Below are 16,747 nucleotides of genomic sequence, written 5' to 3'. Positions count from 1 at the left end.
TACATATAGTGTCCATATTGAACGGTAGATAGCAACCGGACTCCGGACTTCCACCACAGGCACTGTTAAAACCAGTAGATACAACTGATGAAGTGATACACAGGGTGTCACAAAAAAGTGATCCCAATCAAACATGGTCTGTTTTGGGAATTAAATGGTTTGAAAGGTCGAACTTTTTTGAAGTCATATTTTAGTACAAAAACCAATCTCTTCAATGCTTTTTGTTTCTTTGCGATAGCCTTTTCCAATCCGGAGATATGCACCACTTTCGGCATGATAGCAAAATCCAGTTTGTGCCACTTTTTGTATTATGGCTGCAATCATCATGGTTTAACAACGGTACTTACAGATGGTACAAAGAACACAAGGACATGCTCACAAAATCAATAACAGTTTATTTTCAAACATTTCTCTTGGTAAAATCTTTAATAAATCAATATCAAAATATCTCGAAATTATGCTATCTAAGTCATAAATAATAATATTGTACTCTTTCCATACTTTGGATTTGATATAGGCCTACCTAATTTGAACATTCTGTGCTGCATCACTTGCACTCAAACAGAATGTAATTGCAACAAAATCCACATGATGATGTAAACGTCTGTAAAATCAGGTGAAAATCAGGCATCTGATACTGTTAGTTAAAAAGTTAAAAGTCTTTATTACTGCTCTTGAAAAATGAAATTTATAGTTTCAGAATGAATGAGAAATTAAAGTTCTGTTCAACTGTTTAATGTCCTCTTCCTTCTACATGACCACCTCCATTGAATACATGTAGAAAAAGTGGCACAAACTGGATTTTGCTATCATGCGGAAAATGGCGCATTTCTCCGGATTGACAAACGCTATCGCGATGAAACAAAAAGCATTGAAGAGGCTGGTCTTTATACTAAAATATGACATAAAAAAATTGACCTTTGAAGCCATTTGATTTTCGAAACAGACTATTTTTGATAGGATCACTTTTTGTGACACCCTATCAGTGAGTGGAAGTGATGGCTGAAGAAGTATGTGCAGGTGACTGTGTATCAATCATCAGCATGCAACAGGTAGCTCCATGCAAGTTATTATTAATCATCATTTAATTCAAGTGGCTTAACCAGACCCGGGGGGGGGAGACAGGATGGGGCAAGAGGGGGCTGAATATACACCTACATAAACTTTCATTTCATGGGGGGGGCAACAGGGCAGGGCCGGATTTACCACAGGGCTGCTTGGGTCCGGGTCCAGGACCCGAGATCTACGGGGACCCAAAATCCAGAGAATAAAAATATATGAAAAATTATTATAAGAAAATAAAATATTGTAAAATATAAAATATAGTGACCATCACAATAGTTGGCGAAAACTTAGGGTCAGACCTTCCGTGCATAGGGTGGGGGGAAGGCCGCTCCCGCAGCTACAGCCAGGGCCCAGGATTTCACCCTGGCCCAGGGCCATGAGGGAAGGTATAAATCGGGCCCTGAAGAGGGGGAAAGCCTTCCACATTGCGTAGAATTCATGCAATGGAGTAACCATACCTTTGAAGACTTTTGGAAATGGGTGAGGGCAGAGGTGGGGCAGGAGGCAAGAGGGGCTGAATCAAGCCTTCCATAGACATTTTCATTGGGGGAAACAGGGTGAAGCCTCCTCCACCCCACCCCTGATAATAATTTAGTCCAAATTACCATGCTAGATAGGCCTATAATATTGCAGTGAAGTTACGGAGATCCTATGGAGACACAGTTACATAGAGTAGACGGAACTAACATGATATGAGATGAGCACCACTCTGTGGAGACTTGCCCTGTGTGGCCATCGAGGGCGCTATTGAAGTTTGAATTAGACATTTTCAGTGATTTTAAGCAGATTTACAGACTTTTACAGGCAGTTACTTAGGGTCTGTAAGGACATGTCTCAACAACACATGACCTGTGTTAATTCTTCCAAATTTTGTCTGCATGAATTAGGAAGCAACAGGAACATTTTGCCAAAATTTCCATGTGGAGACACTATGTATGTCTCCATATGGAAATGTGTCTCCAAAAGGATAGTGCTGAACTCGTTACAGTCTCCATAATGTAGTGAATATGAGTACTTACTTACTTACTTACTTACTTACTTACTTACTTACTTACTTATTAAAAATGAGAAAGAAATGTTCTTATAACTAAATACAGGTCATGTTGCAATACCTCGGGATCTTCTTATTGTCATCGGTGATGAGATAATAGAGAGTCCTATGGCGTGGCGTAGCAGATTCTTTGAATATCGCGCCTACAGGTCGCTTCTCAAAGAATACTTCAATGGTGGCGCTAAATGGACTGCTGCTCCTAAGCCCCAGATGAGTGATGAACTTTATGATGAGGTAAATTAGTGTAGTTGCAGAGTGTACGGTGTTTTATTATGTGCATTCTTTTTATATTAATGCAGGAACCAAGTTGGTGGCAAAAATGCACCATGCGCCTTGAGTTATGTCCCTAAAAAGTTTAATCAGATTGTGTTCAAAACCACATCAAGTTATTGCTCTGGTCAAAACGAATCAGAAAAGGTATAGTCTTAGTCTATCTGCAAAGTACAAACAAAAAGATCAAAGACCGAAATTTGGGCTCCACAGGGGGTCATTGTTCAAGTATGGTTCAAGCCACACAAATATTTTCCTCTGGTAATAAAGATTCAGAAAAAGTATAGTTTGGTCTTTTTGTAGCGTAGAGTTCTCGAGTTCTAAGCAGAAAGGTCAAAGGCCATGTTTTTACATTCAGTTACTTTTGTAACGAGACATCCTAAATGGTGCAAACTATTCTTTATTTGAAATTTGAATTAGGTATCATTAATTAGGCCATTTTATAGTGACAATTTTTTATGAAAAATTACAGCGGTTTTTTAGGTAGGCCAAATTACGACCTTTGACCTTTTTGCATATAATTCGAGCACCATACATCTCAAATAGTTCAAACCATACTTTTTCTGACTCGCTACGATCAGAGCAATACTTTGGCGTGATTTCTAACAAGATCTGAGCAATTTTGATATTTGATCCTTAATTTTATTCTTTGTTTATCTATCTTGTGTACGATGTAAAATCGGAATAGCAAATATGCAAAATTCATATTCAAAATAATTATTTCATTTTGCAAAGGAATACGTGAAATACAGTGTTGAAGAGCGCAAAAAGCTTGTCACACAGGGTCGTTTTGTCACCACGGAATTTGAGCCTTGCTTCGATGCTGCTGATTTCATACGAGCTGGCAAGGATATCTTTGCGCAGAGAAGTCAGGTTTGTATATACATGCCCGTACAGTTTATACTAAAAGTTGCTCCAAATCACCTTCTTCCGCTAGGGCGGGCCTATCTGCTACGATTTTCCGCTGAAAAGATTGGTGTAATCCGCAATTTTGCATGTGGTTTTCTGTTGTGGCAAACACTGTTTTCCGTTTTCCGACGTTTTGCGGGAATTTTCCCACTGCGACAGATACAGCGGTTTATTTCTCACCCCAGGGTTTCTCACCAGCTAAAAATTCTGTAACACCTGCTTAGTGTGTCCGTGTTTGCGTCCTTGCCAAAATTATTGATATCCGAGTATTAGTGGTACCCAGTGGTTGATATACAGTGTCGACTTCACTACCCACATCAAAGCCAGTTGTCTCGGTGCTCGTTTGCCTGGGTATCGCACCCATACCAGTCAAACGAGCTAGACAAATGACTTTGGCGCGCGTAATGAATTCAACACTACATTTAGTCGCTGCGGCAAGTTCTGCCGAAATAGAAAAATACTACCGCAAAATTGCCGCTGCGTCTGTCTTAAGGGAAAAACGTAGAGACGAGTACCTAAATTACTGTATTTTCAATGTGTAACAGGTAACTAATAACATGGGCATAGAATGGATGCGGAGACATCTTGGAGACAAATACAACATCCATGTTCTCTCATTTGATGATCATCCTTATCCATTGCATATCGATGCTACCTTCAATATCATTGGTCCCGGTATAGTACTTGCTAATCCAGACCGACCATGCAACCAGATCGAGATGTTTAAGAAAGCAGGTTGGAGGATCGTCCATCCACCAAAACCTATGATGCCCGATGGTACGTTCTACGATTAAATTATTTTGACAATAAAAGCCAAATGTATAAATTTTTTTAAACCATATTGCTATGGTAGTTAGTCCGATTTTTACATCACTTCGCCAGCGAATATAGACTGGTAAAGTCAGAGCAGCCGAAAGCTATCCAATTCACTAACGGGAGTAATAAGAGCAAAGACAAATTAATACTCTAAAGGTTGAGACAGAAGCCATCGTATGGTTTTTATTTTTTATTTCATTTCAGATCACCCCCTCTGGATTACCTCCAAATGGTTATCCATGAACGTCTTAATGCTGGACCCCACTCGTGTCGTCGTTGACAAAAATGAAAAGTCCACCATTGAGATGTTTGAGAAGCTGGGTATCAAGACTATTCCAGTCTCCTTACGTTTCGCGAACTCCCTTGGAGGAGGATTCCATTGCTGGACTTGTGATGTCCGTCGTCGTGGAAAATTGGAATCGTACTTGTAAAACCAAGGCAATGAAAAGCTATGAAACAAGCTAAGACAGTGATTAAGATATATCTGATGTGATCAGGGCTGGATCTTAACTTTTTTGGGCACTTTCCAGTCGGGCGTGTAACTCTAAAAGTTGCACGGCAGACAGAAACATTACAATTGCGATTTTTTCCGGAAATAATTATAATGTTACAATAAATGCGAAAAAGAAAACGATAGACGATAGTCTAGTATTAAATTTTATACACGCAGAAGTTAAGGGTACATTCTCTTTTGCAATTTTGAGAGCTAAAATGGGATGTTTTTGCCATATTAAACATCAAATTTGGCCTAGATATAATCATCGGAAATACGAAAGTTATATTGCAACTGAAAGGGAAAGATTTATATATTATTATTTTTCCATTGCTGTTTTTATTTTCAGACTCTGATTGGGACTGGGAGTGTATGAAGTAGGTCATTGATTCTAGCACTCGCTGCTTTTTTTTAAATTTCCACATGCAGTCTGGACTCGAAACTAAGATAGTATTTGGAATATGGACCTCGCGCAATACAATCGGGGTTTGTTTTCATTAGCAACGGGAGACAAAATAGGGGGAAATGGCACATTGGCACTTCTTTTCAGGATTCATGTTATTTTATATGAAGGATATGCATGTCTTCGTGTCAAAAATATTACTATGTCAAGGTCATGACCCAAGAGAATGTATCCTTAAGTGCTACTGTTAACATTTAGATTTGAGCCCTGCTTGTGACTAATTGTCCTTTATTAACAGTGGCGTAGATTTCTGTATGACATTATGGGGTGGTGTTGGAAAAATTCTTGAATTTTAATGTGAATCAACATTTTTGTCATATGGACATGGACTGCTTTTCATTTTCTATGGGATTTTACACACAGCATCATTCCACAACGCTCCTTGAATCATTCCGCAACGTGACATACTGTCGGAAAATTTGGCATAAAGAGACGGATGCCCAAGATATTTTTCAAATGGATACTGATAATTGTTTATTTTACATCCTAAGTTTTACATTTAGTGCAAAATTAAATATCTCAGATTACTACATATCAATTTGTAATTAAGCGCTCTTTTTTAAAGTCATAGTTCATTGAATTTACAACCGTATGACAAAGCAAGCGAAAATAGTAACTTTTAGCACAATATTTGAAATTTAAAGAGAATTGACCATTGCTCATTCTAGCGACTCTAGTGTATGGAGAATATAAGTGCTTTTTCATTTAATGACATAAAATTTGAAAAATATTGTAAGGAACACTTGAGGTTTTGACTTTTAACACCTACATTTTGGTCCAAAAATGTGCTTGGATAGGTAGTTTTCAACAGATTTTCCACATTCGCCTTGCTATTACATTGAATTGTGTTATCTGTTGACCTAATGACTAAAAGTGTTTTAGGGGGAAGTGTTAGCTTTCGTTTGATATAAAAAACAATTCTGATTGGATGAAGGGAACACTTGAGGTTTCGACAAAAACAATCAAAGAGGCCCATTTTTTAGCTAGAAGCTTCACAGCTCCTACATTGCTATGCACTCAACCGTGTAGTGTAATCAAAGACTGTGGTGGAGACATTCGCTGCTTGTTGTTCTCTGTTTGGAAGCTCTTGGGACGAAAATGTGTGCTCAGTTTGCATATGCAAATTAGGAAATTTGGGTGGTTTGGAAAAGTATCTCCTACCGAAATAATTCACCTAACAAAAATAGTTTGCCATCAGCTAAATAGTTTGTATGCGCATAGCGAACTAAAAATAGTTTGCAATCGCTCAGCCATCAGCTGAGCGACTACAAAACCCAGTACAAAGATTCGGTAGGAAAGAAATATGTACGCCCAAATTTATACTGCCAATGCATTAACGAGTTGCCAATAATTATGTTTATGTTTATTTTTGTAAGTTATTTGTTGAACCGTTAATGTAAAGTTGCATTTGAGTGATTTTGTTTTCTGATGATTTCTCTTTTTCCGAATAAAATGTTGTAATTAAAAATATAAACTGGTCCTTCATTAGTATACATACATACTATATACCCTGCAACTGTAAACACTCAACTTGAAGGCTGTGTATGCAAAAACGTCTCCATAAAATGGATATTATGATCTCTTAGTGTCTGTCGCTATGCGCATACAAAACTAAACGATGTAAATAGCAATTCGGTATCACATGTTCAGTGATGCTTCCCGTTTTAGTGATCGCTCCCATGTACTCAGTTAGCATACCGGTAGTTTTACTACGTATAATTAGGGAACTGTTGTGCGGGTGTTGGGGTGAGTTTATGAGTATGTGAGTATGTATGTACATTGAAGGCTACGTCAGTTTAGATCTAAATATCGCCAAATTCATACGGATGATTGAGGAATATACGAGAATTGCAATAAACTATATTTAGTTGAAATCGGTCAAGAATTGGCTCCTAAATCGGTGATAAGGTGAGTTTTTATTCCCGTTTTTATTATGGGCACTACGCAGGGGCACTACGCCATCGTGCTAAAACGAAGCAGAGCCACGCACTTACGCGCCAGAGACAAGTGGACAAAATATATGGAAAGAAAGATGGTCCTGTGTCACAACCTGGGGTACCTTTGTGTTACATAGTAAAAAATGAAATGATTCAAACATTTTACCTACACGTCTCATTTGAAGTGGTTCATCCTCCTGAGCATTTTGACACCTTTTTAAAAAAAATGGAAATCGGTTTAAAAATGAGAGAGTGCGGGCAAAAGCAATCACAAAGTAGGTGGGATTTAACCCCACCTCTTTTTTCCATATTTACAATCATTCTGAGCAAGTATTATTCTTTTAAATGACCTTCTGTATTTATTTACTTGGTTTAGATGTCTGGGAGTTCATTTAGACATTTTTTTACTAGATTCAAATTTTAATGGGGGTTTTAGATCAACGATACGAATCCCTCCTCCTAATCCTCCTCCTCCTAATCCTCAACCACCCTTGGCACATTTCATGCCAAACGTCATAAGAAAATAATTACAAATTATTTTAAAACAGGTTAAAAACATGAGTAATATAGAATAAATTAGCCTCAATTTAAGACCTAATTGAATCTTCTAAGTGAAGGAATATTCAAGAGACAGTGTTTTGAAATCCAAGCTGCACATCAAAATGTAACAAAACCACCTTTTTGGGTAACCCCAGTATATTACACAGGATCAGATAGAAAAACGAGGCAAAAATGATATGGTCACGGTTACGTGGTTAAGGGCTGGGGTATGAACGTTTGCACAGTATTTTTTGTGGGACATTAGAGCACGTCAGACATATCGAATTACATTCTGAATACGAAGGATGTCCTTCTGATATCAAAACGGCTTTATAAATAGGGACATATTGTGGGTATGTGAGTATGTATGTCCATTGAAAGGGCTTTTCAATGGACATACATCACATGTCATATGGGGAAAATACAGGGTGCATGCCACCAAATAAGAGTTCCTATTCATTTATGTGTTAAAAGGTATTTGTTAAGCCTCCATGGTTCATTCAAAACACCATATCAATGGCGTAGCGAGGGGGTAAGGGGTACTTGCCCTGGGCGCCACCCCTAGTGGGGCGCCGAAGCGACCAATTCAGCATCGCATCGATTCCAGGCGATGAAAGTCAAAATGTTCGGGAAGACCGATATTCAACTTCACTATAACCAAATTTAATTTAATTAGTGGTAGGCCCTATTTGTTCAAATTTGGCGCGCAATTGTTTCAAGAATAGGGGGCATTATGAATCCTTAAGCATGGGCGCCACAAGCTACGCCATTGCACTTTACCAAAATATCTTCTACCATAACCAACAATATTTTGGTAGGTATGCAGCTCGATTTTTCCAGTTTGTTTGTATATTATATCTGCCTTGAACATTAATAATAAACCATGAACAGGGAGTCTGAACAGGTAACACGTTTTGACTTTCAGCCTTATCAATAATATTTTGCTTCATATTGTGATGAACTATCCTAGTGAGAAGCCTTTGTTAGGACCATTATCAATGTTAATACAAGGAAATTTTCCCACGACTCTTAACTCTACAGTGAAGTGAATAAGTGAATTTGTTTCGAATCAAGATTTTAACTCGAATTTTTGTGGAAATTGCTCAAAAATAATGTTAGCTTCATACTCTTTGATATTTATTCCTACTCTAAGTTGTAACGCAAATAAATCAAATCAAATTGTGTGGTATTATATGGTGCGAGGCCCAATACTAGGGGAGCTAGGACCACCTCCTTTGCACCCCCACAGAACCGAACCAAGCCAACTTTTTTAGGTTCCTGAAATTACCCAAAACCATAATCAGGATGTTCCCAAAAATATAACTGGCAGGGGGAAATGGTCATCGAACTTGGCATAGGGTCAAATTTCAAACTTGCTCAAATTGTATTAAAAACCATTCCAATCAGGGGCGTAGCCAGCTTTCTTGGTAGGGGGGGGGGCAAAATAAAATTTTGGGACGATGTGGGCGCGTAGCGAGCTAAATTTTGGGATTTTCGCTCATTATCAGGATGGAAAGGGCTTTATCTTTACAATGTTTTTACACTATTTTGGCTCATGATCGGGGTGAATTTTGGTAGAAAAGGGGCTCCTTATCCTTTTCTATTCCTTTGCCCCACTGATTTTCTCTTTCATTTTTTGTCAGAGGGGCACTTTGTTCTTTCATTTTTTGTCAGGTGGCAGGGGGGCATTCATTCCTCTAGTCACAAGGATTCAGAAAATGTATAGTTTGACATATCTAGGACCTACCGTTCTTGAGTTATAATCAAAAAGGTCAAATGTCACGTTTTTGGCCCTATAGGCGTCAAAAATATCAAAGTGCTCCGATTTTGACAAAAGAGGTATCAAAATGTTCGTTTTGATAAAATCAATTCAAATAAGGATAGGATTACACCATTTATGATGTTTCGTTACCTAGGTAACACAGCAAAATAGGTCAAGTACCATTGAGGCATATTGACCTTGACCTATTTTGCTGTGTTACCTACGTAACGAAACACCCAAAGTGGTGCAATCCTATTTTTACACCTCTTTTGGCAAAATCGGAGCACTTTGATGCTTTTACCCCCATAGAGCCAGAAACGTGACCTTTGACCTTGTTGGTTATAACTCAAGAACGGTACGTCCTAGTTAGGACCTGATTATGTTTATAGGTCATCTCAGGAACCCAAAAAGGTTGGTGTGGTTCGGTTTTGTGGGGGTGCAAAGGATGTGGTTCTAGCTCCCCTAGTAAAATACTTCCAAGCAATAATAAATAGGGTGTGCATTTTAGGGCAATGGGCTGGTTGAATTTACTAGGTGGGCAAAATAATTTATTTGTGGGCACCTTTTTAAAAAAGTAATATTAGTGAAAAATGGTCCAGTTTAAAAATATTTCAAACTTTTTCAATAAAACAACAAAAATTGTACACACAAATAGAGAAAAAAAGTACATCAAGTGAGGGGCTTCAATTGGGCCTTCATTTTGAAACATTTCTTAATGGACACATGCCCCTCAGACACCCCTTTCATCTTTATTTAACAGATTGATGTTCCGACAAATCAAGAAATCTCGGCTACGCGTCTGAAGGCTCTCTCCGTTTGGATCTAAAAGTCGCCAAATTCGGGAATATACAGGAAGTCCAATGAACATTATTTTTGGTTGAATGTGTTGAAAATGATCAAGAATTGGCTAGAACAAGTTCTTGTTCCTAGAGGAGGGGGTCAAGCGGCCAACCAGGCGCTGTATAGGACTGGTGGATTTTGTAATGTCAGAGAGGGATTTTCATGATCCCACTGAACAAGTGCTAGAATTGGCTTCAAAAACAGTGAAAATATGGTTGAAAGTGGGGTTTTTTTTGCTTGTTTTGCTTTTTTTAAAGATCGTAATGTACGATCTTTTAAAATGAGTTCGGTCAATTTTTTTATTGAATTCAACCAAATTCAGTGTGATTTTAGGACAACAGAGCCTGTTTGAATTTAAGCCATATTATGACTTTAAATCCCCATTAGAGCCCAACAGTTAAGCGGCTGTTTTTCCTTCATTTTACCTCATTAGTTTGGCTTAAATTGACCAGAAAACTTTCCTGACATTGTTACTAATAATATCGTATAACTTTTTGGCAAAGAATGGTCAAATTAAAATTTGACCGAAATCGTTAAGGCTTCAGTAATAAGGAACACTAAGTATTAAAATGCAAAAGTGCATGGTACACACGAGTGTCCGTTATGTCAATGTCAAATATATTATATAGAAAAGTAATGGCCCAGAACAGGCAAATATCTGAATTTCACCGCAATCAATTGACAAATAATATATCAATTGTTGATAGGAAATGATTCGTATCTCCGGGATTTATGTATACCTTATTGTTTCAAAGGTTTCCATGATACTTGATTCATGAGAAGAAGCTTGAATAATTTCCTTTGAATTTTTTTTTTCAAAGATTCAATGACCTGTGAATTCTGGATAGCTAACAATTAAGTTCATTACAGGTAGATATAGTGACGATGATAAAAAAAATGGAAGTACTTACTCCTCAGTCATCAAAGTTTCAAAACTCATATAACCATAGATTTGGGCCAAGGATTATAGACCTAAGCAAACATGCAAACATATAAATTAATTTCCATAGTTTATCAACTTAATTCAGACAAAATAGATGGTTTATTTATACACATTTTGATACCCCATTCGTGCAATGTCGTTCAGTAAGGGACCGTTCACAAACACAAGTAGGGGGGGCCTGATGCAAAAAAATTTATCGCAAAATTTTTTCGGGCCCCCCCCCTTTACCGACCTCGAAAATTTCAGGGCCCCCTTTTGACATGAAAATTATGGGTCAACCCCATAGAAAAGCATATAAACTCAATTTTTCCAGGAAAATTTGTTGTCATTTTTTTCAGGCCCCCCCCCCCCTTAGGAGGGTCAAAAAATTTCAGGGCCCCCCTTTTTGCATCAGGCCTCCCACTTACAAGTGTTTGTGAACGGTCCCTAAGTGTTTTTCAAGAAAAATGCCCGAATTTAAAAGTTGCAGTTTACAGCGATCATGGATATCTTACGTAGGCATAGATACATGTAAAACCCGTAAATTATATTCGCGCTCAAATCAATAGGCTACAAATAACTGGAACTTTCGGGGTTTTTTTTCTTTAAAAAATACGATGTGTTGTTAATATATTACAGAATAACAACGGTTTACTAAAATACCCTCCGTTTCTGGTACGTAGGGCCGATCGGGCGATGTGTGACAGGCAGAAAAACTTGCCGACGGAAAATGGGTGAAAATGTGAGTTTTTGTTATCAAAAATGTCCCAGTTTCCCCCCGGCAAGTGGCACCGCGCACATAATACAGTAAGCGTAATGTAATGCCACAGCAATTGGCACTTCGCCATCGCCCTCGTAAACGACGAAAAGCCACGCACTCACGTGCCAGAAACAAGTGTACAAAATATATGGAAAGAAAGATAATGGTCACGTGTACATATATACAAGATTTATCACTTCATGCTGACAGTAGTATGGTGGAGAACAGTATAATACGTATGTCACCTGTTCAATAGTGACTTTTCCTGTTTTAGAAAAAGACGGTGATTTTAAAATGGGATTTTTACGTTCTCAACTCAGGCGGTGATGGAAGCGATATCGCCAATTTTGAGGTCGCCATTGGATTAACACATAATCATGAAATCTTCACAAACAATTCTAAATTTGTTATGTGGTGTAAAAGCAAAATTATCTTACTCTAAAACCGTCGAGGTTCGACAAAGTACCCCACTGCAAGTATGTTAATTTTCCATTTGTAATTGCTAACCGTGTATTTTGAATGGGGCTGTCAGCCCTGTATCTTCGCCAGCCACGTACGTCACGTGTTGTGCTTCCTATGCCGCCTGCTCAACGCGGGGCTCGTTCCTCGCCCCTCGTTCGACCGAAAATCACCATTTTGTGGTAGGGGTAGTAAGATGAGAAAAATCGTCAAAACTTTCCCAATTTTTAATCACCCTAATTACACAGCCGAAAAAAAATTAGTCCACAGTACGGTGTCTGATCTCCGCCAAATCCCCCTTTTCTTATTCATTCCCCTTTTCCTTTCCCTTTTAAAATAGTTCCCCTTTTTGACTTCCCCTTTTCAAAGAGTTTCCCCCTTTGCTTTCCCCTTTTTACAAATAGGTCCCTTTTAAGTTCCCCTTTTTCAAATAAATCCCCTTTTGACATTCCCCGTTTCAAATAGTTTCCCCCTTTTTCAAATAGATTCCCATTTTTGCAAATAGTTCCCTTTTTTTACTTTCCCCTTTTCAAATAGTTTCCCCTTTTTGCAAATAGCCGAAAAAAAATTAGTCCACAGTACGGTGTCTGATCTCCGCCAAATCCCCCCTTTTCTTATTCATTCCCCCTTTTCCTTTCCCCTTTTAAAATAGTTCCCCTTTTTTGACTTCCCCCCTTTTCAAAGAGTTTCCCCCTTTTTTTACTTTCCCCTTTTTACAAATAGGTCCCCTTTTTAAGTTCCCCCTTTTTCAAATAAATCCCCCTTTTTGACATTCCCCCTTTTCAAATAGTTTCCCCTTTTTGCAAATAGTTCCCCGTTTTTTACTTTCCCCCCTTTCTGCAACTAGTTTCACCTTTTTTGGCAAATAGTTCCTCCCGTTTTAAAAATAGTTTGCCCTTTTTCAATCTCCCTTTTTTACACTCAAGAATGGTTTCTCCCATTTTTACTTTCTCCCTTTTCAAATTAAATTCCCCGATTTTTAGTTCTTGGTGCGTGTGGATTCATTTACATGCTGTGCTTAGGCTATTAGAATTACGCCTGTACCCATGTGGAGTGTTAGTGTCGGATATGCAGTTTACCGTTCTGCTACATAATTAGCTATAATTCATCGAACTCGCGTAAACTCGCGATGTCAAATACAAATCTTTTCATTTAATATTTCAGATGTCATCATTTAGTCAAAATCTACCACAAATTTGCGTGTTGGACTGAGCCTGGTCTGAACTGAACTGATATCCGCATACAAAATAAAACAAAGAGAATGCTTGAAAACATACTTTGTGCATTATAGTAGTGTTCAGATAATTACCACTGATCCCGCCCCCCCCCAACTCAACACAAAAGTTGACAACCATGAGAGTTACCAAATCTTTCAAAAGCCCCCTTTTGCAATGATTTTTCATCAAATTTACCCTCTTTTTCATTCAAAATCGAGGACAAAATATGGCCAAAAACAACCCCTTTTTTGCGGTTTTCAATGACTAGAATTTCAAACACCCGCTTTCAATGATTAGAATTTCAAACACCCCTTATCAATTACACTAAATAGGCCTATTGACATAAAATTTCTTGATTTTCTCAATTACCCCTTTTATCAAAATTTCGCAGACAGTGCAAATTAAATACCCCTATTATCCTAATTTCACTGTCAATTTTTACGGACAGTGCAAATTAAATACCCCCTATTTTGCCAATTTCAAGGTCATTGCTACTGGTAAAAAAATAACCCCTTTTCCGCGCAATTTGGTAACTCTCATGGTTGTCAACTTTTGTGCCATTTGAGTTGGGGGCCGGGCCACTGATCAAGTCACATCATGACATGTGTGTGTTTGTTTGTTTGTTCATTTGTTTGGTTGTTTCAAACATTTGCTATTAATTTGCCCAGCATAACTGTAGTAACTGAAGTGAGACATTTACAAAACATGTCATGTTTCATCCAGTGGCGTAGCTGCCGGGGGGCAAGGGGCATTGCCTATTTGGGCCCCCGCCCCCTAGTGCAAGAAAAAAAGAGGAGAGAGAGAGAGGAAAAAAGAGGGAGAGAGAGAGAGGGAGAGGAGGGGCAGAGAGATGGGGAATCCATACGATATGCGTCTATAACCCCGCCCCCCCTGGGAAATTTGGTGCATTTGGGCTCCGCCCCATACAGTCTTGCCCCTCCTGGAAAAAATCCCAGCTACGCCGCTGGTTTCACCCGTTTAAACATTCTGAACATGGTTTCATCTGCCCTATCAAAATCGGAGTAAAACCCCTCTATACACATGCGCGTATTTTTTTTGGGGGGGGGGCTTTTGGGGCGCCAGCCCCCCGGGGTAAAAGTAGGGGACGGCCAAAATGAAGGGGCGGCGGAAGAAGAAGGGGCGGCAAAAACAGGGGCGGCAAAAACGAAGGGGCGTCAAAAAGAATTTGTAGATAAAAAAGGGCGGAAAAATTTGCTAAAGCATAAAAAAATTGGAAAAAATGGTACTATACATCAAAATGTGCTGACGCTTTTAGGACGATAGCGCCTGAAGTCCTTTTTTTGCTCTTCACTTTTTCAAACGACCGTGAAAAAATTTGGGGCAACCTTTTTGGGCTGTTGAGGAAGGGGCGGCAAAATTGAATTCTTTTCAACCCCCCGGGGTTGGGGCGGCCACGGTACGCCACTGATACATATGCATAAATGTTGACGGATCCCTAACCCATTGAATGTAGAGGTCGCTTGCACTACAGGCTATAAATCTGCCTACGTTGGTATCCAAATTTATGTCGAACGCCTTTCCAATAAATGGATATAGTGGAATGAGCTCTAGTGAGTGCACGGTACTATCCAGGGTCCATGCTTACTGGTATACGCGCAGAAAACGGGGAGTACCCAAACAAAAAGGGAGTATTATTAAACAAAAAGGGAGTATTATTTAATAAGGGAGTAACTATTAAAAATGGGCATCTATTTGTGAAAAGCGGGAGGAAAGTAAAAAGGATTAAAATTAAATAGCGGGAACTATTTGCAAAAAGGGGAAACTATTTGCAAAAAGGGGATATTAAAAGGGGGAACTATTTGTTAGAAAGGGGAACTATTTACAAAAAGGGGGAAATTAAAAAAGGGGAGCTATTTGTAAAAGGGGGGAACTATTTTCAAAAAGGTGGAAATTAAAAGGGAATTAGGCTTATTTGTAAAAAGGGAACTATTTACAAAGGGGAACTATATGTAAAACGGAGGAAAGTAAAAAAAAGGGGAACGACTATTTACAAAAAGGGGGAATTATTTCCAAAAAGGGGGAAAGTAAAAAAGGAAACTATTTGTAAAAAGAGGAATTTTTGCAAAAGGGGAAAGTAAAAAGGTGAATCTATTTGTAAAAGGATAACTATTTACAAAAGGGGAAGTATTTTGCAAAAGGGGGTGGGGTAATTAAAAATCGGGGAATAAATAATAAAAGGGGGAATTTGGCGGAGATCAGACACCGTACCACAGTGCATAATTGCACTACTTATTTACATATGCATAATTGTATTTACAAATGCTTTTTATTTACAGTTTTTCATATGTACATTTAATCTTCATTTTACAATGCCCTGAGCCCGCAAAACATCGCCACACACCACTTTAGTAATATAAGTTTTATATGTGTCACTCTTCCTGCCACAGTACACAAACATGTATGGACCTTCTTCCCTTTCTATCTTGCGTAAAGTTGCGTTGCATTGATTTTGGTATCCATAATTCCCTGCCGTCATCCAGCGTACCGATTGCTTGAGTGCGTTCTTCTCCATCGACTGTGTACGTAATTTCGCGCCACTCTATCATCATATATGGCTTATTTTGTTCGAGTTCGCAAAATGACTCTCAAACTTTTGTTCTATGATTTAGTCACGGAGTCTACAGGCTGGTTTTCTGTTCCTACTGATTTCGATACTGAAATAATTCTTAAAATAACGTTCTTTGATTATTTATGTTGGCATTTCTAGAGTCTATCATTATAGGCAAACATGTACCTCTGCATGTTCGCTCATTTCGCAATGTACAAGACAAGCCCGGGAAGATAAGCCACACGCTGTGTTGTAACTGTGCTTGGGTTCGTACCAGGGTATCGATCAACGTAGTGCCGCATACTATTAAACATAATTTCCATAAAATGTAAGCTTTTACTGTCAAATATGTACTCTTTTAATTTTGAGCCGAACAAGTGAGGTAAAGCAAAGAAAATTGTAATTTACTACTAGCGCCAATGAATGTTATACGATTGTAAAACGGTACGATCCTCTGGGTGGGGGTGGGTGTGTGTGTATGTGTGTTGCGCACGCGTATTTTTTTCTGCAACTATAACGGGACGCAATACGATACGATACCGGTATGTTATAAGATGGCTCTTGTCAAATCTTACAATTCTGTCAGAGAAAATATGCATATTTGCATTAAAATTAATTGACATAATTGATTAATTAATAAATATTTTTTTAATAATTTACCATAATTCCAAACA

At 38.5% G+C, this 16,747-nt stretch overlaps 2 protein-coding genes across 3 annotated transcripts in view; both read left to right on the top strand.

Annotated features, from left to right (window-relative positions):
• LOC140154263 (glycine amidinotransferase, mitochondrial-like) overlaps positions 1-5,597 on the top strand; it is an 85,809-nt gene extending 80,212 nt beyond the window's left edge. The window contains exons 5-8 of the mRNA XM_072176852.1: positions 2,163-2,350; positions 3,122-3,259; positions 3,841-4,072; positions 4,316-5,597. Coding sequence (XP_072032953.1) covers positions 2,163-2,350; positions 3,122-3,259; positions 3,841-4,072; positions 4,316-4,542 — 785 coding nt within the window. The 3' untranslated portion in view covers positions 4,543-5,597. The remainder of the gene's footprint in view (positions 1-2,162; positions 2,351-3,121; positions 3,260-3,840; positions 4,073-4,315) is intronic.
• Positions 5,598-6,602: 1,005 nt separating this feature from the next.
• LOC140154274 (glycine amidinotransferase, mitochondrial-like) overlaps positions 6,603-16,747 on the top strand; it is a 32,399-nt gene continuing 22,254 nt past the window's right edge. The window contains exon 1 of one of the 2 annotated variants that reach the window (XM_072176868.1): positions 6,603-6,813. The gene's annotated coding sequence lies outside the window, so the exon portion shown is untranslated. Of the gene's footprint in view, positions 6,976-16,747 lie in introns of both variants that reach the window. The other variant, XM_072176863.1, reaches the window with a different exon arrangement.

The sequence above is a fragment of the Amphiura filiformis genome, chromosome 1, assembly GCF_039555335.1.
Source record: "Amphiura filiformis chromosome 1, Afil_fr2py, whole genome shotgun sequence".
In the NCBI taxonomy this organism is placed as follows: domain Eukaryota; kingdom Metazoa; phylum Echinodermata; class Ophiuroidea; order Amphilepidida; family Amphiuridae; genus Amphiura; species Amphiura filiformis.
Note: the sequence above shows the minus strand (reverse complement) of the source record. Positions and strands in the feature narration are given on the sequence as shown.